General features: G+C 54.1%; 1 protein-coding gene across 4 annotated transcripts in view; it reads left to right on the top strand.

The window, feature by feature from the left end:
• Positions 1-22519, top strand: part of SH3PXD2A (SH3 and PX domains 2A) — a 221563-nt gene that overhangs the window by 112550 nt on the left and 86494 nt on the right. For all 4 annotated transcript variants that reach the window (XM_019636363.1, XM_019636362.1, XM_019636361.1 and 1 more), the window contains one exon: positions 5152-5243. In XM_019636363.1, coding sequence (XP_019491908.1) covers positions 5152-5243 — 92 coding nt within the window. The remainder of the gene's footprint in view (positions 1-5151; positions 5244-22519) is intronic.

Raw genomic sequence — 22519 nt, 5'->3', positions numbered from 1 at the left:
TAGGCACTTACTGCCCTCTGCCCCTTCCATTGCCCTGTTTCTCCAGATCTACTGTCAGCCAGCTCACTGACCCCCTGGACCACAGAACGGCAAGATTGGAAGGGGACTGACGTCAGCTCAGGCCACATCCTACAAGGGCTTGCATGCTCTAAGCAGCCCTGCGAGGCAGTGGCCCCTCCCGAGATGCTGAGGTCATGCTCGTTCCAGCCCTTTTCCCACCTAGGGGTCTTTGGGACCCTCCAACCTCACCTGAGTCAGTGAGATTGATGGATAGATCTGACACTGAATTCACTAATAATGGTGCTATTTACAGTCCTGGGGCTATCGATTGTTAGAGGTGGAAAAAACTTCAGAATGTCTCTAGCCTGGATTTGTCGCATCTGTGTTCCACCGGCTGTCAGCTAAGAATTGTTTGGAAAACCAGCTTGTGGGTAATGTCAGAGGCAGTACATTTTCTTAGATCAGACTGAGCATAGGCTCTGAACTAGATTACCTGATTCAAAATCTTGCCACTTACTAGCTGTGTGGTCTTGGAAATGACTTACCTCTTTGTGCTTTAGTTTCTTCTTATGTAAAATTGGAATCATAGTCATGCCCGGCTCTTGGAGTTAATGTGATGATTAAATGAGTCAGTCCCCCAGGATGTCATTATTATTAATAAATGCTGGCCCCAAAAAAAGGCTCTACAGGTTTCTTTCCTGCAGGACTTCTCAGGGCCTTTGCTATGCTAATGAACATGGCGATCTGAAGACCAAGATGGGACTCTACAAGACACCCTTTCACATGGGCCCACAGAACTTCTTTTACCTCATCAAACAGGTGTTCCAGGAGCTATCGTTTAAGAATCTAGAGCTAGTCTATTTTATCCTAGAAGAAACAACCAGAGAATTGGAACTAGAGTTGAGGTCTCCTGACTCCCCTTCCAGTGTTCTTTCTTGTATGAATCATTGCTTTCACCTACAGAATAATGACAATGAAGACCATAGTGTAACGGCTAATACTTACTGTTTACTGGGTGCCAGGCACTGTGCTAGGCTCCTCATATTGATGACCACACTTTAACCTCCTAACAGGTAGGTGACATATCAAACCCATTGCACTGAGCTCAGAGAGGGAAGTTAACACATTCAGTGTCATACAACCTGTGAATGGCAGAGCCGGGACTCAAACCCGTACCTACCTGGCCGCAGGCCCTGGCTTAACCTCATGGCATGCATCTGGAATTTCCAATGGCAGAATTTTAGGCCTGCGCCAGGGATGGTGCCCAACACGTATTGGCCCCCACCTGCTCCTCTGAGAATGGCTGGGTGTGGGGGTTCCCCAGCTCTGGCAGTTGTCCCCAGCCCAGGCCTCCAGGACTGACTGCTCAGCACTCAGCTCTCCTGCCAAATGATTTTGGCCAGAGCTGGGCTTGGCAGCAGCTCTGATGGAAGCAGCTCTGAGCTGAGAGCCTCTTGTCAGCCTGAATTCAGGACGAGCCCTCAAGGCAGCTCCCCTCAGGCTCCCTGTTAAATAAAGATGCCGTGGTGGTTCAACTAGAAGGCCCCTTTGTCTGAAGCCCTCACAGCCCACGCGTCCTCTGCCCCCGGAATGCCGGTCTTTGAAGAGCGCCTGTGTTCACCACTGGTGCTGGGTGATCTGTGGCCCGACCCGGGTCTGCGCCTGGGTGGGTGACAGTGCGCTGAGCTAAGAGGATGCTAGCACTCTGGGCCTGCTGGAAACCTGCCCTGCATTCCCTCCCTGTCCCTTTCAGGGAGGTCACCCTGACAGCGACTCAGTACACAGCCTGGGTCCCTGGTAATGGGCTCTTCTGCCTCCTGCCAGGAGCACTTGCTCTGCACGTGCTGGATTTCCACTTCTGTCTCTGTCTCTCCTTCCATCTTCCTCTATTTGTCTCTGTCTCTCTGTCTCTGTCTCTCTCTGTATAGCTGTCTCTCTGTATCTGTCTCCATCTCTGTCTCTCTCTTTCCATCTCTCTGTCTTTCTGTCTCTGTTTCTATCTCTTTGTCTCCCTCCCTCCATCTCTGTCTTTCTTTCTCTCCCCTACCCTCTCTGTCTCTCTTTCCTTCTCTTCTTCCTCAGCTTTTCTTTCCCTTTTCCTTCTACCCTTCCTGGGGAAGAAAACAGCACATACCATGTGTGTTAAATGAAATCTCAAACATTGTGGGGCAAGTTCCACCCATCCTTCTGAGCACAGGTCTTCATTCTGCCACTGACTTTAGTTGTGGTTCATCCCCCATCAGCCTCAGTGTCCCCATCATAAACAGAGGCAACGATGTCTAGCTCCAGGACAAAACGGGGCAACACATCATCAGATGTGCTCTTGCAAGGTCAAGGGCTGTGTCTGGCTCAGCCCTGTGACACTAGGGCACAGCTGTGTCAGGCACACACTGAAAAGCCCTCACTGTTTGTCAGATAATTGGAGAGTAGGGTGCTAGGACAGTGCCTGACACATGGTAGTTGCTCATTAAATGTTCATGTCCCTTCTTTTCTGTTTCCTGGCTATTCATGATGCTGTGATCTGTTAGAGACCCTTGAAAAGCCACGGGCTCTAGAAGCATCAGCTGGGAGTTGCATAGTGTTGTCTTATCTGCAGTGGTAGGATCTTGTCTCATCTTGCCCGAGTGTGGGTTTGGCATCAAGAAGGCCCATTATGGTAGGACACCTAGTGCTCAATGCCACACTTGAATTGTTACCCGACCAGCTCACAGAAGAATTAAACTGTCACTTCTTCTTGCTCAACATGATAATTTTGTTGATGCAACCCAAGACCACGTGTGCTTTACCCCATTATTGTCACACTACTATCGGATAATGAGCTTCTACATACTCAAACCCTTATTCATTCATTCACTCACTCATTCATTCACTCATTCATTCATTCAATCATTCATTCATTCACTCACTCATCCATTCATTTATTCAGACAAATACTTATTGAGTGGCTGCTCTGTGCCCGGCACTCTTCTAGGATCTGGAGACACAGCAGTCAACAGATCAGACTAGAATCCCTGCCCACGTGGCGCTTACCTTCTAGCATGGTCTTTCCCACCCTTGACGGGCCTGTGGGCGGGCCACATGGCCTCCCTGAGCCTCTGTCCCCAAATCTGTAACATGTGGATGAGATCTGCCCTGATGATCTCATCATGAGGGGTCCCAGTGACCACATACAGGGAGGCCCCAGCATGCTTGGCACAGGGGAACCACTGGATCAGATCACTGCACGCAAAGCAGCCCTGGTGGATGGGGCTGGGCAGACACCGGCTCATCACAGGATCCTGTCTGACTGACCACTTTATCAGCAGTTCGTCACACTCCCACAGTCCTGGCTTTTCCTCTTCCTTCTCCTGTCTCCAGCCCAGAGTTGCCTTGGCCCTGTCCCTTAGCCCAGCTTTGGCAGTGACCTCTCCTGTCTGTTTGGACCAAAGGATCATTCCAGTGTTTTCTCTCCATACTGAATTGAGGGGCCCAGGAAGCAGGGTTCCACCTGGCCTCATCCTATCCCCCCACCCCTCCATATTGATCTGGACCAGGTCAAGGGTCCCGTGGGCCCGGGGCTGCAAGGTGTGGAGTTTGTGCTGGCATGCAGCAGGAACTCTGACCATTGTCTGACCCTAGTCCCTCACTTTCTGACAACAGACTCTCAGTCCTTGCTGGACAACAAGCTCATAGCTGGCCCACACCCCTCGCTGGACAGTTACCCCTCATAGGATGAGCACTCCTCTCTCTGTCCAAGCCCTGCAAATCCCTTTAACCTAGCTCATGCCCACTCCTCAAAGAAGCCTTTCTACACCCTTCAGCTTGTACTGTCCCTCAAGGCACCCTCAACTGAGCCTAAATAAGACCCTGCTAGATCAGGCCCTGCCCCCTCTCCCTGGCTCAGTGCTCTCAGGCCACACTGACCCCATTCAGCTCCTGGAACCGCCATGCTTGATCGCCTCACCTACTTTGACCAGTTAAATCTTACCCATCCTTCAGAATTTAGCTTCAAAGAGTCTAACCCCGCCCCCTCCCTTTTAAACTTCCTAGGTTCTCTCAAAGTCTGTGGTAGCACCCTGTTGTTTTTGGTAGAATTATCAACATGTTGATAAATGGTTAATTGTGCAGTCAGTGTTTGGGGACTGTGAGTATCTGGTGCAGCTAGGGTGTGGCTAGTGGGAGACAAGCCTGGTAGGATAAGACCTTGGGTTGTCAGGCTAAGGATCTTGGACTTACTCTGGGGGCAAAAGGGAATTCTTACAGGGTTCATGAAAAATTAGTAGTTCCTGAGGGCCCTGGGACCTAGGGTTCAATGGTTATTGTTTTTCATTTGATTGGCTGGTTGTTTAGTTGGTTGACTGGCTAGTTGGATGGTTGGTTGCTTGCTTGGTTGAATTGTTGCCTGGATGATTTTTTTTTTTTAAGATTTTTTTATTGGGGAATTGGGGGATGGGAACAGCACTGGGGAATTGGGGGGAAGGGGAACAGACAAGTTGCTGTCCTTTTGTTCTTCAGTCTGGTTGTGGAGGACGTTGCTTCACTGGCCCAAGTTGGCACCATCATTGCACTCTTCCCGGGCGAGGCAGATCAGTCACTGGCTTCTGGACAGCCACTCATGCTGGCTGCTGGCTACACACGGTAGCCCGTGGCAACCCACTGCCACAGGGGCTGCAGCCTACGCCGTCTCCGGCGACTCACGGCAGCCCAGCTCCAGGTTGAGCTGTTGGTTAGCATCTTAGCTGTGGAGGGCAGTGTCACTGGCACTCATATGTGGGATCCGAACCGGGGCCCTCTGGCATCCCAAGCCAGCTCTTAACCACCGCGCCACTCGGCTGGCCCTTGGCTAGATGATTGATAAGTTGATTGGTTGACTGATTAGCTAGTTATTTTTATTGGTTGACTGGTTGGTTTGTGATTATTGGCTGGTTAGTTAGTTGATGGGATGGATGGATGGACAGACAGACGGATGGACAGATGGGGAGTTATTTCAGTAGTTAGCTGATTGGTTAATTTGTTGATTAGTTGCCTGGTTGGGCGGGAAGGTAGCTATTAACTATCTTTCACAGCACAGATTTTGAGCCTCTCCCATCACGGCCCCAGTTGACCCTGCTTTTGGTTTTCCTGGTTCCCGTTTCATTAGGCCTAATATCCTTTCTTCTTGTCTTTCCACAGGCGCTTGTCCGGCTGCCTCCTCACATTTCACAGTGTGATGAAGTTTTTCGGTTCTTTGAGGCCCGACCAGAGGATGTCAACCCCCCAAAAGAGTAAGTGGGAGCTCTGGCGTCTCCTGTGTGCTCAGCAGGTGTGAGCTAACGCTGAGTCCAGCCCGCAGGTCGGGATGTGGGGACACAAGAGGGAGAGCTGGCAAGGCCACCCAGGCGAAGCCAAGATGGGCCAGAGTATTGGGGACCATTTCCCAGACTCCTGTTGCCAAAGTTTGCTCCTCATTTCCCTTTATCCCAAGGTTTGCAAGTGAGGATGTCTCTGCATCTGGGGAGCAGGTTTTCCTACAAACTTTCTAACTCATAGTTTATTGTAAGGAGCAGATGCAATAACAGAAAATATAATGGTCATGCCATTCACATGCCCAGGCTTAGCAGTCATTGCCCTTGATTGTTGATGCTACCAAGCTCCCACCTGAAATACAGGCCTAGAGGGACCTGTACTGCTCTGGCCGGAAACTCACTCGCTGAATAACTCGGCAGTCCTGAGCTGCTGCAACAGGTCTTACAATCTTCATAAAAACTAACAATGGATGTGCGTGGAGTGTTACCAAATAGCTTTTACCTGTGGCATATTATGACAGACATTAGTAGCCCTATTTATAGAAGAGGAAACTGAGTCCCAGTGAAGTTAGGTGATTTTCCCAAAGCCTTACAGCTGGATGGGTATGTGACAAGTGTCAGACTTGAACCTGAATTTCTGATTCCTAGTGGCTCAGGGCTGCCTGCTGTTTCCATGTTTTGGAGAGAAATGTGGAACCAAGCAGGTCTTTTTTCTCACTGGATGCAGGATACTCTGGGCCTGGTGGTCAAGATGACACCCCTAGTCGTGCTGGCTTCTCACGCACATGACCAAACTCCATCCTGATGGCCACCCTCTCTTGCTCAGAACGGTTCTCTCACCTACACACCCTAGAGTGGGTTCTCCATGGAGAGAAAAATCTGGTTTCCACCCAGGAGTTGCTGAGCAGAAGCAGGCAGCCAGGGAAGTGTGTTGGGAATGGGAGAGGATTGGGGAGAAGACTTGAAGGGGATGCTAACTGGTCACCTCACTCCATAGCTCTGTTCCCCCTGAAACCTTAAAGTACCAGGATGGCACCAAGAGAGAGGCAGGTGGGATGGGTATTACAGAGGGAAGGGAAAGAATAGTACAGAGGAATTGTCTGGGGCAGGTAGGGAGAGGCAGGGGCCGTCTGGTGGTGGGGAGGAGAAAACCTGACGACAAGGGTATGGGTTGCACAGCTCCAGGGGTGCCGCTCATGCGGCATTTTCTGTGCATGGTGCCCACAGCGGTTGTAAAGTGCACAGCGTGCCCACCCACACGTGGCAGTCCTGCCTAAAGGGCCTTTCTCTTTTCACCCATGCTGTAAGACAGCCTAAAATGGCGTGGGCCCTTTGAGGGCAGAAAAAGCATTATCTGGCCCAGAGGCTCACCTGGCCTGACAAAGGCTGTCTCCCTTGCTGGCTGCCACAGGATTAAGAAACAAAAGCTGCAAAAGCTGGGAACCATCAGACGCTCATCAGTGATTTGGTTCAGGGTGGAGTAGTTGAAAACCACCAGGTAGAAGGCGCACCATCTTGACTTCATAGCCTAACTCTGCTGCTTATTAGACACACGACTTCAAGGCAGGTCACTCCCTAAGCCTCTCTTTTCTCATCTGTGCAAAGGGATAGTGACTGACCCCTGATCACGCCACCTCCAAGGATTGTCTGTGAAACTCAAGTGACATGAGGGTCGGGCGGGAGCTTGGCAAATGTCAAAATGAGATATGAATGTGTGTTCTCAGCAGAGGGAGAAGCATCACGCTCACTATACCTACTGTGTGCCAGGCTCATGAGAGAGTGTGCACCAGGCGTCCTACATCCTTATCCCCACGTTGTAGATCAAGAAACAGGTTCACCGCTGGAGCTGGGACTTGAACCCACAATTGGCTGGTGCCAAACAGAAGCCCATATTCTTTCCACTCCTCCTGCCTCCCTGGTTTGGGGAGCAACCAGAGGACCAGACTGTGGTCCCGATGCCTCTCAGTGTGTCCCCTGTGTGCCCCCTCTCTGTGCTCTCCTTGCCATTCTTCCTCACTCTTCCGGGCCAGAGGAAAGCTCTTGAGACCAGCAGCAGCTTCCCTAGGTCCACACGCAACTCTGCCACTTCCCAGCTGGGATGGCCTTACTTCTGTGGGGAGAGACATGCCCCTTTCCAGGAGGGTTGTCACTGGACTCACATGTGATCATGTGCCTACAGGAGGGGAGAGGGATCGTGACTGACCCTGCCTTTGATTTGTGTCTTGAAACCCCACTCTCTGCCAGTCAGCTACATAAATTGGTCCTGTTTCGACCTGCTCACGATTGGGCAATAGGTTAGCCTTTTGCCCGTCTCCAGGAGACCATCCAGGAATGGTGGGAACCAGGGTCAGGGAGACAGTTATGTGTTGGCAAAGCAGCAGCCATAGCTTTGTGGGGCCAGGCTCCGGGGTCAGGGCCTGCCACTCATGGCTCTGTGATCGCTGACCATTGCTCAGCCCCTCTGCCTTTCTGTTTCCCATCCTTAAAACGAGATAATGTGGAACTCATGGAGTGGTCAGGAGGGCTTACAGAGGTAACGCGTACCTGGCCAGATGCCATTGACACATAGGAAGTGCTCAACAGTTTTGTTCCTGGAAGGTCGTGAAACAGAATGGAATGTGGCTTAGTGCGCGCTTCACCCCTGCAGACCACAGCCTGGCTTTTGCACGAGGAGTTGTAAAGCATTTGGGCTCCACATCACCATGGCAATGGTGTTATCTGCCTTTTTCTTGAGGTGGTTATGGGTCTGGCAAGAGATGGCCTGAGGACAGGAGCCCTTCCAGCATGAGACAGGCCTGAGGCTCAGGAAGTAGGGTTAGCTGTGGCCAGATAGTTCTGAAGGGCTTCTCCTCCCCTGTCCCCACTTGGCCTACAGGACCTGCCAAGAGAGACTCGTGTTCCACTGCAGAGTGTGCTTGCCATACGAGCCCAGACCTGTAGGTGACCCTGGGCTGATAGGCTGATGATCTATCAGCCTGGTGCCTGCATCCTTTCCCTCTTAGGGCTGCTTGCACCTTCACAGGTCTCCCCCCTCCATCCTGAAACATAAACACAGGATCAAGTAACAGCATATTTTGACTCTGGGGCGACTGTGGAGTGGCTTATCAAATTATCAAAGCCTGTGGATTTAATTGGAATTTTACAGATAACCCCCGGCCTCTTTCAAGTGTGCTGCTGGAGGGGCCGTGGGCATTCACGGGGGCTGGGGTGGGAGGACCGTGTCCCTTTCCATCTTGCAGGGAAGGCAAGGCCCCTGACAGCCCAGGCTTGGTGGGGAGGTAAGCGGCAGGCCGAGCCCCTCGGCTTTGATCCCAGGCCACCCCTCACTTCCTCAAGTGGGGAGTGGGGCCCACCTCCCGACTGCTGGCGGTTGCTCTCCTACACCGCTGGCCCCCTGCACAGAAAGGGCGTTCTTTATAGACACCTTTAGTGAGCCTGCCACGGAGTCGTCCAGGTGTTCGCCTCCTCATGTGACTGCCCCAGGAAGGTTGCTCGCAGGCCATGTCCTCCTCTCCTCTAACTACTAACACTGGCCAACATGTATTGCTGTAGGTGAGCAATGCTGAGGTCTTCTGGGGCCCCTGGCTCGGGCCCCAAACCCTGGCATTATTCGACACTCACCTCTTTCCTTCACACCCCTCTGTTCAACTCGTCGGCACTCCCTGCGGGTGCCACCTTCAGAATATATCCAGACTGTGAGCAATGTCACCATCTCCCCTGCTGCTACCCCGGGCCATGCCCTTTTATTCTTTCTCACCTGGATTCTGGCCGCCTGCCTGGGGTCCCTGCTTCTGCCCTTACTCCCTGTGGTCCATTTCCACACAGTAGAAGGAATGATCACTTAAACATATGCATCAGATCTTGTCACCCCTCTGCTCAAGAGTCTCCGTGCCTACCATGTCACTCAGAGTCAAGGCCTACTGGCCTGCCTCCTCCCCTCCCCTCTGGTGGCCCCTCCTGCTGTTCTCCTACCTTCTCTGCTGCAGCCACCTTTCTCACACCTACCAGACATGTTCCTGCCTCAGGGCCTTTGCACTGGCTCTTCCCTCCACCTGGAACACTCGGCCCCTCCCTGGGAGAGCCCCTTGACCCCTCCCCACACTTCCTTTTCATCTTTCCTCGGAATAGCTGTCCAGTGAGGCTGTCCTGGCCTTCCTGTTTCAAATCCCCTGGCACTTGCTGTCCCCTTCCTGGCTTGATCTTTCTTCATAGAACTTACCACTACCTCACTGGTGACCTGTTCGCTTACCGCAGTTGTTGTCAGCTCCTCCTACTAGAATACAGGTTCCAGAAGGGTAGGAACTTGTGCCTGTTCTGTTCACACTGTATTCTCAGTGCCCAGAGCAGGTGCTCAGGAGACATTTGTTGAATGAATGACTGATGTCATTCAGGCTGCATTATAGTCTTCCAGGGAGGTAGACTGTGATGTGATTTTACAGAGCAGATCAAGGCTCAGAGCTTAAGTAGCTCACCCAGCAAGTGGCAGGGCCAGGATCCAAACCTGGGCAGGAGAAGCCAGGATGACACTTCTTAGCCTCTCCTGTGTGGATTCTAGGTCAGGCGTGTGGCTGGCTTGCAGTAGTGAGAGCCCTGGTCACCAAATCCTGAAGGAGAGAGATAGACACCCCCGGGAGCTTGAGGGAATTCATGCAGGACAAATCCTGGGCAGTCCTGGACATGAACACTGACAAGCAGATGAGCGTGGCCTTGTGGAAGCCATACTCAGCACCCCTGCAGCACCCCAAGGTTACCCCCAGCTGTGCACGTGGCCCGCCTGCCTGGCACAGTGTCCTGGGGCCACATGTCTCAGCTCTCCCCGGCTTTGCAGTGTTTGGGTGCCTGAGAACCGCCTACTAGGCCACTGGGCTGAGGAGCAGGTGTCACCTGGCCTGGCTTCCACAGGCACAGGAGCCCCCAAGCAGTGGGTCCCTCTGCTCTGATTCCCATGTGGTTTCCTGGGTGGCACACTGAGCTAAGGCAGGCCCAGGCTGGCCTGGCAACACTCACAACCTGATCAACTACATAACCCAGTAAATGCCTGCTTTGATTCAACTTTAAATTCCCATCCTATTGAAATAATGAACCTAAAGGTTCTCAAAGGGACCTCTGCGAGCCCTGTCCGCAGACCCTGGGGGGATATAAGTTCCTTTTAGAGAAGGGTCAGGCCATTAGGGAGAGGTTCAACTCCATGCGGCCCCCAAGAGCCTGTGACCCACCTTTCCATCTCTGCAGCCCCCTAGCCCACTGACCACCCATTCATTCTCATGTGCCTGTTAGAGGCGTGCAGCAGCCTTCTGTCCCCAGCCTCCCAGCCCATACCCTGCTGTTCCCTCCACCCAGAGCACTCTCCTCCCCGGTCCCCCCTCCCCACCTACCCCGCCCTCAGGAAGCCCTCCCGACAGCCCACAGCCTGGCTGCCTCAGGAATGGCACTGACCATACCACATGGGCCTGTTTAGAGGGGAGACCCACATCTCTGTACCCCCAGGGCCTGGCGCCTGGTAAGTGTTGACTGAACCAAAACCAAGTCAGGGTCCTTGACCAAGATGAAAACTTGAAGAGGGCAGAGTGACGAGCACTCTCCACTCCTCTGGAGTTAGGTGGTCTGGGTTCAGAGACGAGCACTGCCTCGCCTCTCTGTGCCTCAGTTTCCTTATCTGTAGAGCGGGGATAACAGTGGCTGTTCCCATGGGCTGTTGTGAGTATGACGCGTTTGCACACACAATGCGCTTGCACACACCTGGCATGCGGTCAGCACTGCCCGAGGTCAGCACTTGCTGTCATCATCGTGGCAGCCCTGGGTGGGGAAGGCAGAGCGGGAAGAGGCTCTGTGTTAGCCCCCGTCCACCTTCACCCCTGCCACTTGCAGCCACAGGGCCAGAGCTGCAGCCTCCTTTTGACTCCTGACCGTTGTTGGCCCTTTGCTCTCAGCCTGAGCCCCTGGTCAGGGTGGTCACACAAGGATTTGACCCCCCATGTTCCAGAGCGGAGCACCAAGGCCAAGGCTGGGTAGGTGAGTTTGTCTCTCATCATACACTTAGCATCTGCTTGTTGACCTGCTGCCAGCTTCCTGGCACAACAGCCCTGGTGGCACATAGTGGGCTACGGGTCCCTTTCCCTGCCACCCACTGTTGGGTCTAGGCCTGGGCCTGTCTCTTCAGCTCATTTCTTCCTGCTGAAGCCAGCCAGGATCCTGGTTACATTCTTGAAATTGCATGGGAGGAACAGAGCCTTGCTAAACAGGTTTTTGTTCTTCAGCCCCAGGGCCACAGAACCACCCTCTTGTGGAGTAGAACAATGGTCCAGTGTTCTGCAGGACCTGGGGTGAGAAGCAAATGGGCCCATAGCCAGGCCAGAGCTGTCTCTGCCCCAGCCTGCCCAAGAACCAGCTCCTGTCGGGGCCGGGGGGTCCACCCCCAACACCCCTGCCACCTGCTGTGTCTACATGACACCTGGGCAGGCCAGTAAGAAAGGGAGGGAGGCTGTCCTACCTCACAAGGGGAGAACACCGGGTTTGGGTCTGGGCTGTTAAGGTGGCCCAGGAGCTGACTTGGAGGGTGCTGAGTGAGGTTTGCAGGAACCAAGGATCAGGACAGAGGGCAGGCGCTGCCCTGGGCCTGGGGTGGGCACAGGTCAGACCCAAGAAAAGGGATTCCTCTGCAAGGTCTCCCCAGCCTCCCTTCCCACTTAATATTCTAGAAGGGCATCAAGGCGATGGCTGCCCTCCCCTGTGAAAAGCAGGTCCCAGCCCTACCTTGGGACCCAGCAGGAAGACAGAAGGGGTGTGGCCGTGCTGCCAGGATGGCCCTGAGAATTTGGGGAGGAGCCCCCACATCCTCCATCAGGTCAAATTCTAGGTCAGGCTGGCTCAGAAGCCTGACTCCAGAGCTCAGGACCCAGGCTCCCCTACTGAGAGCAGCGTAACCTTGACCTTGGGTTGATGATGGAGCCTTTCCTTCTCTGTAAGTCACACCTACCTGCCCGGGCGCTGAGGAGAGGTAAATGAGATGATGTGTGGAGCACATAGTAGGTACTGAATCAAGTTACCCTCTACTCTTCCTTCTTCCCTGAGAGGCAAATGGAAGGTCCTGGGGCGAGCCCTGGAGAGAGAGTCTCTGATGCAGCCTTCCTGCACTCAGCAGGTATTCACTGAGCACCTACTATGTGCCAGGGACTGCTGTGATGAACCCAAAGCTACTACTAGGTTGAAATTTTGAATTGCGTTAAACGAACTCCAAAGACAACCATCAGAACACCCAGCTCTGCTGGTGGCCTTGAATGAATCACTTTACCTCTTCAAATCTCAGTTTCCCCCTCTGTGAAAGGGGCCAACAGCACCCACGTGGCAGGACAGTCGTGAGTCCATGGGCCCTAATGCATATAAAGGTCTCAAGAGCTCCAGGCCCTCACAGTTGCTCGGTAAACGGGAATTTTCTGTTCTTCCTCTTTGCTCCATCAGCCCAGGCCTGGGTGCAGAGTGGCCGCTCAGAAAAGATGGTTGAAAGGAACTGGGTCCTGCCGAAGACAGGAGCTGGGCAGAACCTCCCTGAGCCCATGTCCGCTCTGGGAGTTCTTCCCAGGGTCAGTGTGGACTGCCGGAGGAAGCTGGCCCTCCACCACCAGGCACCCCACTGGCTATGGACATCCATGTTCCTATCCCCCACCCCCAAGGAGATGCGTGGCTCGGGAATTGGAGGGGAGAGCCCACCCACCCATCCTATGTTTTGCTGAATCCTCGTCAGACTGTTCTCCACACCCAGCAGTCCTAGCCACCACCCATCCAGCCAGGGACATGACCCACACTGTCCTTGCAGCCCCTCTGCCTCTGGCAACTGCACAAATAGCCTCTTTATGCTGACAGGAGAGAGAGCCAGCTGGACATAGAGACTGTGTATGGGACAGTGAGGGGTTTGGGTCCAGAATGGCACAGAACTTGATGTAACTAGACCCTGCCCACCCCCTGCCACGGCCCCCTTTAACCTGGATGGGCAGGTGGGAGGAAGGTGCCCACGGGAAGCTGTGTCCAACCCACTTGAAAGAGGTGTCGGCTCCAAGGACCAAGGACTTCTGAGGGCCCCGCTGTGGTGCTGGGTGAGCAAGCTGGAGGAAAGCCAACGCTAATCCGCCCACCTGGTCCCAGCTCAGAGAGCAAAGGCCTGGGAGGGCCACATCTGGGGCGAGAGGACGGCTCTGTTTTCAGGGCTGGCGCGGGACCTTCAGCTCACTCAAGCGTGGGTGGGAGGGCAGTGGCAGAGTAGGGAAGGGTACTCTGGTTTGTACTTTCTGTGTCTCCTCAGCCCTGGGAAGATGGTCGTGGTATACAGGTACCCCAGGCTCCCACCTGCCCACTCCCTTGCTCCCTTTGGAGGTGCCAGCTGGAGCCCCTGAGGCCTGCCCTGCTGTTCTGTCATGAGCAAGGGGAGCCTTAGTTCCCCCGCCCTGTAATTACCCCCCCCCCATTGTAACCAGTTCCTTGGTTTGCTACCCCCTCTACAGGGAGGCTATGGCAGAGCAACACCTGGAACTCAAGTCTTTGGCCTCCTAGACCAGGGCCTTCTCTGTTGGCCTTCAGGCAGGAGGCGTTCATCCGCGCAAGCATTGTTGATCATTTTCTCGGTGTGAGGCATGGGGCCCATGGAAGTAGACATGGCTCAGCCCTGCCCACGGAGAGCTGTGGTCTGTGGGGAGAGAGACAGCACAGGCAGCGCCTGGCTCGCTGCTGTGGGAGCACCCTGGCTCCTCCCCTACCTGCTGTGTGGCCTGGGAAAGATTCAAATGCCCAAGGCCTCAGTTTCTTCACCTGTAAAATGTGTCTTACAACAGCTGCCGATCCAATGGCAATCATCCACAGCAACAGGCCGGCCTGGTCAGGTGGTTAGGGAAGCTTCCCTGAAGAGGCGGCATTCAAGCTGAGCGTGAGGCGGGGGCCAGCCCCTGAAGGGGAGTGGGAGAAGGGCACTCAGCTCAGAGGGGAGGCCCCCAGTCTGCAGCAGTTCTAAGGACTTGAAAGAAATTCTGTCTTCCTGGAGAGGGAGAGTATTGGCTTGGGTTGGGCTGAGAGAAATGGGCCTGGGGCATCCGGTGTCCAGCCGGTGACTTTGAACAGTCATTAATCCTTTCTACACTGCGGCATCAGGTGAGGGGGAAGAATTTGAGGGTTTCTGGGGTCTCTCCTGGCTCTGACATTTCTGCGATCTTTTCAGAACCAGCTGGCTATTGCAGTAGTCGAAGCATGTAACAATCAGGGTCTGGAATGGGGGCTGATGGCTGTAGGAACAGAAAACATTCATAGTAGCAGTCAAATGTGGAAGAGACAAGCATTCTGGAGATCATGTGACCCCCCCCCTTCCCCTTTTTGAGCCCTGTGAGTCGGGTCTTAAGGTTGATTGGAGCTCAGGGACCACTAGAACTTTGAGTCACTTCACGAGCCGCAGATCTGTATGTATCTCGCTCCACCTTGTGGCAGCATTGGACATTACAGCTGCCAGCATCCTGGCAGGCGCCTGCAGACTCAGCTGATACTGCCGGAAGCTATGCTGGACCCTTGAGCATGATCTATTGTAGTTCAACCATCAGTACAATCCTGTGAGGTTCTTGCCTCCTTTTTGCATCTGAGGAACGCTTGGCTCAGATTGGTCGAGTTACCTCTCTGCTAGTAAGTGTTGGAGGCTGGATTCCAACTGTAAGTCTGCAACCCAGCTGATGACATGGGATGTAATAAAGAGAAGCACAGGGACCATGGCCAGGGTGACTGCTCCAAATTGCAAGATGGCACCCTTCATCTGACCAAAGGACACACTAATTAAATCAGGACTCCATGGTTTCTGTGGTCAAGGGGGTGGGGCAGGGCACTTTCCACATTTGGGGATCTCTTTAAGGGGAGTTCAGACTTCTCACCAGCCCACATCCCTGAGAGCATACAAGGCTCTGGAGACCAGGGACAGTTCAGGGTGCACTCACTGACACCCCTCCCCCAGCCTCAGAAGCTCAACGGATGCTGTGGGGTCAGACCTCTGAGGAGAACTGCTGCCCAACTTCCCTGACAGGACAGACACAGTGAGGGAGGCTGGTTCTGGAAGCACCCAAAAAAAGCAGGTCTCCCTTCACCAGACTGAGACCTGGCCTTGGCCCTGGTTTTAGCTGTGACCCCAGCCCCAGAGTAAGTCCTTAAGTCCCCCCCACACACCCCCAACACATGGCCCATGTGATAAACATGGGAACCTACCCCCACAGCCCAAGGCTTTTGCTACTAAGGTTGTTTGAATGAGGCCTGGCTCAGTACTTAGGGCCATGGGAGACTTTATTTTTTCCAAACAGCCTTATTGGGGCATAATTTACATAATACAAAATTCACTGATTTCAAGTGTACAATTAATCCAATGATTATTAGTAAATTGACAGAGTTGTGCAGCCATCACTGCAATCTAATTTTAGAACTTTTCCATCACCCCTAAAAAGATCCCAGAGGGAAGTTTTTAATTCTTCACAAACTCCAGAGTTTAGGAACCACATTAACACCCCTCCCCTCAGCTCCTGCCTGGTAAGAAGAAATATATGTCCCTGGGGACTAAGGGTTTTTTTTTTGTTGTTGTTGTTTTTTTAGCTGAGCCATCCTGCCACCTGTTGGCAGCTCAGCGGCTGCTCAGCTCAGGCTGAGACTCAAACCGCTGTTGCTTAGAGCTCAAACTCTTGAGCGAGCTCTTAACCAACTGAGCCACTTGGCCGGCCCTCCTGGGGACTGAGTTTTTGCCCATCCATGTACCATCTCTGATTTCTAGTAGTTCCAGCTGCATGAACCCTGCACAAATTGCCTAATAGCCCAGGGGGAGGCCTGTCTGGCCTTCTCAGTGCAGCTCTGAGGTCGGCTGGCCATTGGTGGGGACCCAGGGCTGAGGGGCGAGGACCCGTTTCAGTGGGCACCTTCCCTGCCTATTGATTCCAATAGCCCACTGGGTGTTCACCTTGAACTTCATCCCCACCCTCCAGGAAGTGCATACACAGTTTGGCTCTGCAGGCTGCACCAACGTCAATGCGTACTTTCCGCCGAGCATCTCGGAAGGCTAGTGGGAGCAGGCTACAGACCTAGGGCTGCATGACTTGCAAAGCTGTGACACAGATAGCTAGAACCCGGGCATGAGAGCCTGGCTTTTGCCTTTCCTGCCTTCATCAAAGCTCCTCAGGTATTTAGCACACTGCCTGGCACGTGCTCATCATAAATGGGACCTGCTATCACTCTTGCTGTTGTTGAGGGGCTAATGTGTGCTGGAGGAGAAGCCAAAGGCCAAGCTCACCAACTCCCACACAACATTCACCACGCAGCTTGCAGCTACGTGGGTTTGCAGTGTCTGCAGCCATCAAAGCAGCCTCTCCCATTCTGACTGCGTCTCATTGAGTGGCAGGAGGGGAAGGTTAGCCCAGCCTTCAGAATCCAACGTTCCTTAGATCCTCCAGCCCAGCCCTCAAGGTGCACTGAGGTCTGTCGCCCGGAGGACATGATTTGCCTGAATTCACCCAGAGCAACTAGACTAGCACCAGGTTTTTTACTCAAAGTCCAGTGCTCTTTCTGGCTCTCGGAAACCTTCCCAGAGGATTTCCAGAGCATCCCAGGGGCTGGTGCATGGAAGGGCAGAGTTGAACCCTGCCCTGCATGGCTGACTGGCAGGGAGAAGGGGCCGGCTGCTCTAAATGGCCAGGGAAACAGGAGCTGGACTGCAGTCAGGTCTGATTTAATTAGGTTGAGGCAGGCTCCCAATTAGAGGAGGCTGTCCCTGCCAAGCCTGAGAATTAAAGGCTAATAACTGGGCGTGCCCAACCCCAACCCGAGCAGGAGAGGGCAGCTGTGAGCCTGTCTCACGTGGCCAGAGATGCATGGAGACCTGTCAGGCTACAGGCAGGCCGTGTCTCCGGAAGCCAGAGGACACGGGTTGTCCCCACATTGGCACACACCCAGCATGTCTGGATAAAGCCCCCACTGTGTGTTGGGCACTGTGCTAGGTCCTGTGGGCCAGAGACGAGGAGAGGTAGGTGTCTGGAATCCTCCAGAAGCAGATCTGGGAATGAACATTTGAACCCAGGCAGTTTATTTGGGAGGTGATACCAGAAAATTCCAGTGGGGGAGCGAGGAAGGCAGCCAACGTGGTGCGTTATCAACCAGCTACTGAGGCTGCATCCTGCAGGGAACTTTGGGAGCCAGCAGAGAGCTCTGGGCTACAGGGCTGTCCCACCCAAGGGTGGGTGCTGGGGCAGTTATGCACTGACCGCTTTTTCTTCCTCCAGCTCTCTTTCTCCCTTCACCCTCCTCCAGTCTACCTCCGGATAGCAGCCAGAGGGAGCTTTCCAAAAAGCCTGTGTAAGCTAACACTCTCATGGCTTTCCACTGTGCTTAGGATGACTTCCAAGAGCTTCCAGGTGGCCTGCGCCTCCCACCTCCCTTCTCCTCCCCCTGCCCTGCCCACTGCAGCCCTTCCAGCTGCCTCAGGCTCTCCTTTAATCCCCACCTCTTAAGAGAAACCGCCCTTTCTTTCTCCATCTCTGCAACCTTTTCCTTTTCTTCACAGCTCTTAGCCCAGTTGAATCAATTTGCTTTATTCCCCTGTTCATTGTCCTCCCCTGGGCAGGGGATGAGTCTGTTGTATGTCACTCACTCGGTGAGCCACCTGGCACATAATAGGTGCTCAGCAAATGCTTATTAATGGACAGAGGAGTGCTGCAGGGAATCAGGACAAAACCTGGCAGCTACAGGGAAGGTCCACTCCAGCCTGGGCTCCAGGGCCAAGGCCTTTTGTCACTAAGCCCTGAGTTTCTGTAACAAGAATGAGGAGAGTGGACTGGGACTGCGAATCTGCACAAGGCCTGGTGTCGGCCCTGGTTTGAAGCTCTCAGGAAGGCCTGCCTGGAAGGGCCAGTCCCCGGTGGTCCTCTGCCCAGGAGGTGGGGACTGACCAGTGCACCAGGGACGAGGTAGTGAAGCAGACCCAAGGGAGATGCTGAGGCCAGGCGTGCAGGGGACTTGGAGAGGGAGGGAGACCCATGGGGACTGGGGCTGTGCAAGGACGGCAGCCTGGGGGGGCCAAACCCCCACCTGGTCTTGGATGCTGAGGGAGGGTTAGAGACAGGGAGGGAGAGGGCTGGGCTGAGGGGGGCTTGTGAGTGCGTGGTTGGGCCTTCGGAGCCGAGGTGGGTGGGCAGGGGGAGGGGTAAGGGGTGTTCATGGAGGTCTGCAGGGTGGGAGGCCAAGAAAGAAACAGGAGAGATCATGTTGGTTCTAAACATGGACTTAGGAGTCAGCCAACACTGGGTTCAAATCTCAGCTCTGCCACTGGGCTGTTGAGTTAAACTCTTTATGCCTCTATGTTTTCCTGATCTGGAAAACAGGGGTTATGATAGTGCCTTGTTCTTGGAGTGGTCAAGAGAATTGAGATAAGGTATATGAAGCACATGGTCAGCACTTCGTGGGCACGCACATGCCCTTGTTCTCAGACTTGGGCCCCCAGGGGTGACAGGCAAAGGAGGCGGTGAGGCATTGTACCCCAGCTGGGGGAGGAGAGAGACGCATGTGAAACAATGATGCAGGATGTCAGCAAGAGTATGCAGGCTCACTGTGATGCCACGTGGTTTCCATGACAACCCTGGGTGATGTCACAGACAGGATGGAGCACAGGAGGCTGAAGCCATCCTCATAAATGGACAGGAAGCACACTGAGTCATCAGAGGCTGCTCAAGCCCTTTTGTATTTTACACCAATTGACCTCCGTGTTTGCTGACCCATCTGTAATGATCAGGAAAGACCTCCTGGAGGTAGTGGCACTTCCGCTGGGCAGAAGGGAGGGCAGAGATCCAGGGTCTGCCTGGAGGACAGCTCAGGGTAACACTGCAGCTGTGGCCAGCCCCCGCCCCAGAACCGCCCTGAGCCTGGCTGCCAGTAGTCAGGGCATTCGTGCATTCATTCAGCACACCCCGATTCTGCCCAGCCCTGTGCTCGCCCTGGGGAGACGTCACAGTTCCTGCCTCGGGGAGCCTCTAGTGGAGGGGAAGAAACAGCAGCCATAATAGTAATGGTAAAAGCTACAAAGGAGAGGTGGACAGGGTGCTGTGCTAGGCTGGGCTTGGTGGTGGTGGTGGTGGGGTGCTGGGAAGTGGCCTTGGGGTGGGGTGGGGGCTGAAGAGGGGAAGGAGAGAAAGTTGCAGGGGCGCAGAACCCAGGACAGCATTGACCCGGCATCACTGTCCCAGAATTTACAAAAACTACTGAGAGAAACAGCCTCCCTGGAGACTGTGAAGCCTGCTCCTGGTGAATCCAGGCTGTCCTTGGGCTGCAGACCCAGCCACGTATCTTCTGAAGGGTCACTGAAGGGCAGAGCCTCCAAGAAGCAGCCCAGAAGAATTTCTGCTCTGGAGTGGGGGGGGGGGGGGGAGCCGTTAAAATGAGAAGAAAGCACTGAAGTTGTGACCTCCCTAAGAAAGTACCTAGAACAGGGTGGCGCCTTTTAGTATTCCTAGCCCTGAGTCTGCCTTGTTTCAGCTTTCTCTTTCCCCACCTACTCCTAACCTAGCTGATCGTCTGGATTTTACAGGCGTCCTTATCAGCCACAAACGGTAAATGACTTGAGTGCCAGACTAAGGCAGCTTGGGCCCAGATCCTGCCCTGTCATTCACAGGCTGTGTTACTTTGGGCAAGTTACATGCCCTCTCTGACCCTCCACTTCTCTTCTGTAAATGGGGAAAAGAAGAGAACCTGCCACATAGGAGTGTTGTGAGGATCAAATGAGCTGATGTTTGGTACCTTTATGATGCAAATGATTGAAAAAGGTAGCATCCTTGTCAGTTATAGTATTAGTAATAACGATAGTAGCAGGAGCAATGACAGCAGTAAGACCCTGCGCCTCTCCCCAACCCCCCCAAGCTTTGGGAGAGAGGAGTTTCTCAGTGATGACTCCCACCAAGGCCTGACCCACTCTCTCCCTCCCCTCTACCCCTCCCCATTTCCCACCATGCTCTGGGATTTGAGGGGTCATGCCCGTTCCAGGGCCTCAGGGGACCTCTTGGTGACAGAAGCTCAGCTGTTATTACATAGTGGAAGATGGACGTGGTGGCCCAGGGCTGGCCTGCTGGCATCTGCAATGGGTGTCCTGGTGAACAGCGACTTGGCTGTAGTTAGAGTCGGGCTGACCTAGAGAAAAGAGAGCCGGCCCAGTGCTGACAGAAGGCTGGTTGGAGGGGGGCTGGGGCAGGAAGCCGGTACCCAGGGCTCCCAGATGGCCCCTCCTGCAGCAAGGACACGGGCCTGACTGAGGCCTGGAGCTGGAGGCCTCTTTGCAGAAGTCAGATGGGGCTCAGTCCAGTGCCCTCATTTTTTTCGGTCAAGGAAACTGAAGTACAGAGAGGGCTGCCATCCCCCAGGCCTCATGACCCCACACTGGCCCGCCGCATTCGACCGTCTCTCACACATGCTGCTCAGGGAGCCAGTTGGAAGACCCCCGAGTAGCCCCCAGCCTACCCTGGGCCCAGGCTGGCCCAGAAGCCCCCCAAGTTCCCTAGGCAGACTGCCATGGGCAGAGAGCCCCTTGGTCCTGCATTGCTAGCGCCCCCTGCAGAGTGTGGCGGCCGCCTGCCCTCTCGTGGCGCAGCCTCATTATGTGGGCCACTTGGCCCAGCCCGAGGAGGAGGGTCCAGGCTGGGCTGTCACTCCTGCCGCTTCGGATCCGTGAGGGCCAAGGCCCGGGAGCCTGGCGGCAGTGGGAATTCCTGGGAAAAGCGAAAGGAGTAACAGTCATTCTGATGGAGTTGAACCCTGCAGTCCTGCCACCCCACCCCCGCCACCCCCATGGTCTTGGCAAAGTGGCTTTACCCCTGTGAGCCTGGGTTTGTTTCTTCATCTCAAAACTGACACCCCAAGCCTTGGCCCACCCCACTGAGGCCAGCCAGACTAGTCTCCCCACATCCTTTCCAAGCTCCCTCTCCAGCAGCCCCTCCGCCCCCAGGCCTTGTCCAGCCTGTCCCAAGTGGTTCATATCACCTACAAGTTTGGGCTTCTCCACCCCCCACCCCCCACCCCCGCGGGTTAAGCCAGCAGAGCTCTGTGACTGGCAGGTGCGGATAAAGGAGTGGGCTGGAGGCTTGGAGCCTCACTGCGCACCAGGGACTCCATCTGTGTTAACCTGTTTTATCCTCCAGTTAGATGGGTCCTATTGGTCTCTTCTTTTTACAGAATGGAAATTAAGACAGAGACCCTAAGTAATCTGTCTGGCAGAGCTGGGATTTGAACCCAGGCAGCTACATACACACACATTCTCCCTTTAACCCAATTCAGGCCATTGGTCAAAGCCTCGTTGTCCAATGCACTAGCCAATATAATACACTGTGGCTATTTAAAGTACAATTTTAATTAAAATTAAAGAGGATTAAAAATTCAGTTCTTGGGTCACACTAGCCACATCTCAAGTGCCCAGCAGCCACAGTGACTGGTGGCTACCACACTTGACAGTGCAGAGAGAGGCCATTTTCATGGATGACCATTGCAGCTCTAGGTAAGGCACCACTAGGTGTTGGGGGCAGAATTGGGACACTCATTGCCATTGGGGATCAAAATCAGAGTGCCCCTCGCTGAACCTTGGAAGGCAGTGAAACAATAGAGAGGGCAGGAGGCTGTATCTAGTGGCTGTAAGCACAGACGACTCTGAGTTTGCAGCCTTGCTGTTCCATTGCTAGCTGTGTGGCACCAGGCAAGTTACTTAACCTGTCTGAGCCTCTTCTGTAAAATGGGCCTAAAGCACCTGCCTCACAGAAAAAGCAAATGTCACGAGGTCTGGCGCGTCTGGGTGCTCAGTGCTCGTGTATTTGTGAGGAGCAATGCAGGAGAGTCTGGGAGATGCAGGGTTCTCTCACAGTAAGAGGCAAGCACATGACTTCCAGAAGCCCAGGCCCTCCCAGGCAGGTGGGCTAGGTGCCTGGGATAAAGTTGGGGCCCTGCTCCAAGCACCCTTTCCCACGCAGGCCGAGGCTGGAACAAGCACAGCTGGACAGACTCCTGGGCCCTCCGTGGGAAGCAGGACCCAAGCTCCCAGCTGCCCTGCCCCAGCTCAAAATTAGGCCAAGGCTGGGGAGTGAGGGGCCTGCAGCCAAGGAGCAACCAGAGATTGCTCAGCAGTGGGGCCCTGGTGTCTGTCCATCTGTCACACACACACACACATCTGTCCTGCCTGTGCACCTTTGCTCACATCATCCCTTCCACTCCAAAGCTCTTTCCTGCCTCTGCTG

Source organism: Hipposideros armiger, unplaced genomic scaffold (genome assembly GCF_001890085.2).
Source record: "Hipposideros armiger isolate ML-2016 unplaced genomic scaffold, ASM189008v1 scaffold_28, whole genome shotgun sequence".
NCBI classification, from domain to species: domain Eukaryota; kingdom Metazoa; phylum Chordata; class Mammalia; order Chiroptera; family Hipposideridae; genus Hipposideros; species Hipposideros armiger.
Note: the sequence above shows the minus strand (reverse complement) of the source record. Positions and strands in the feature narration are given on the sequence as shown.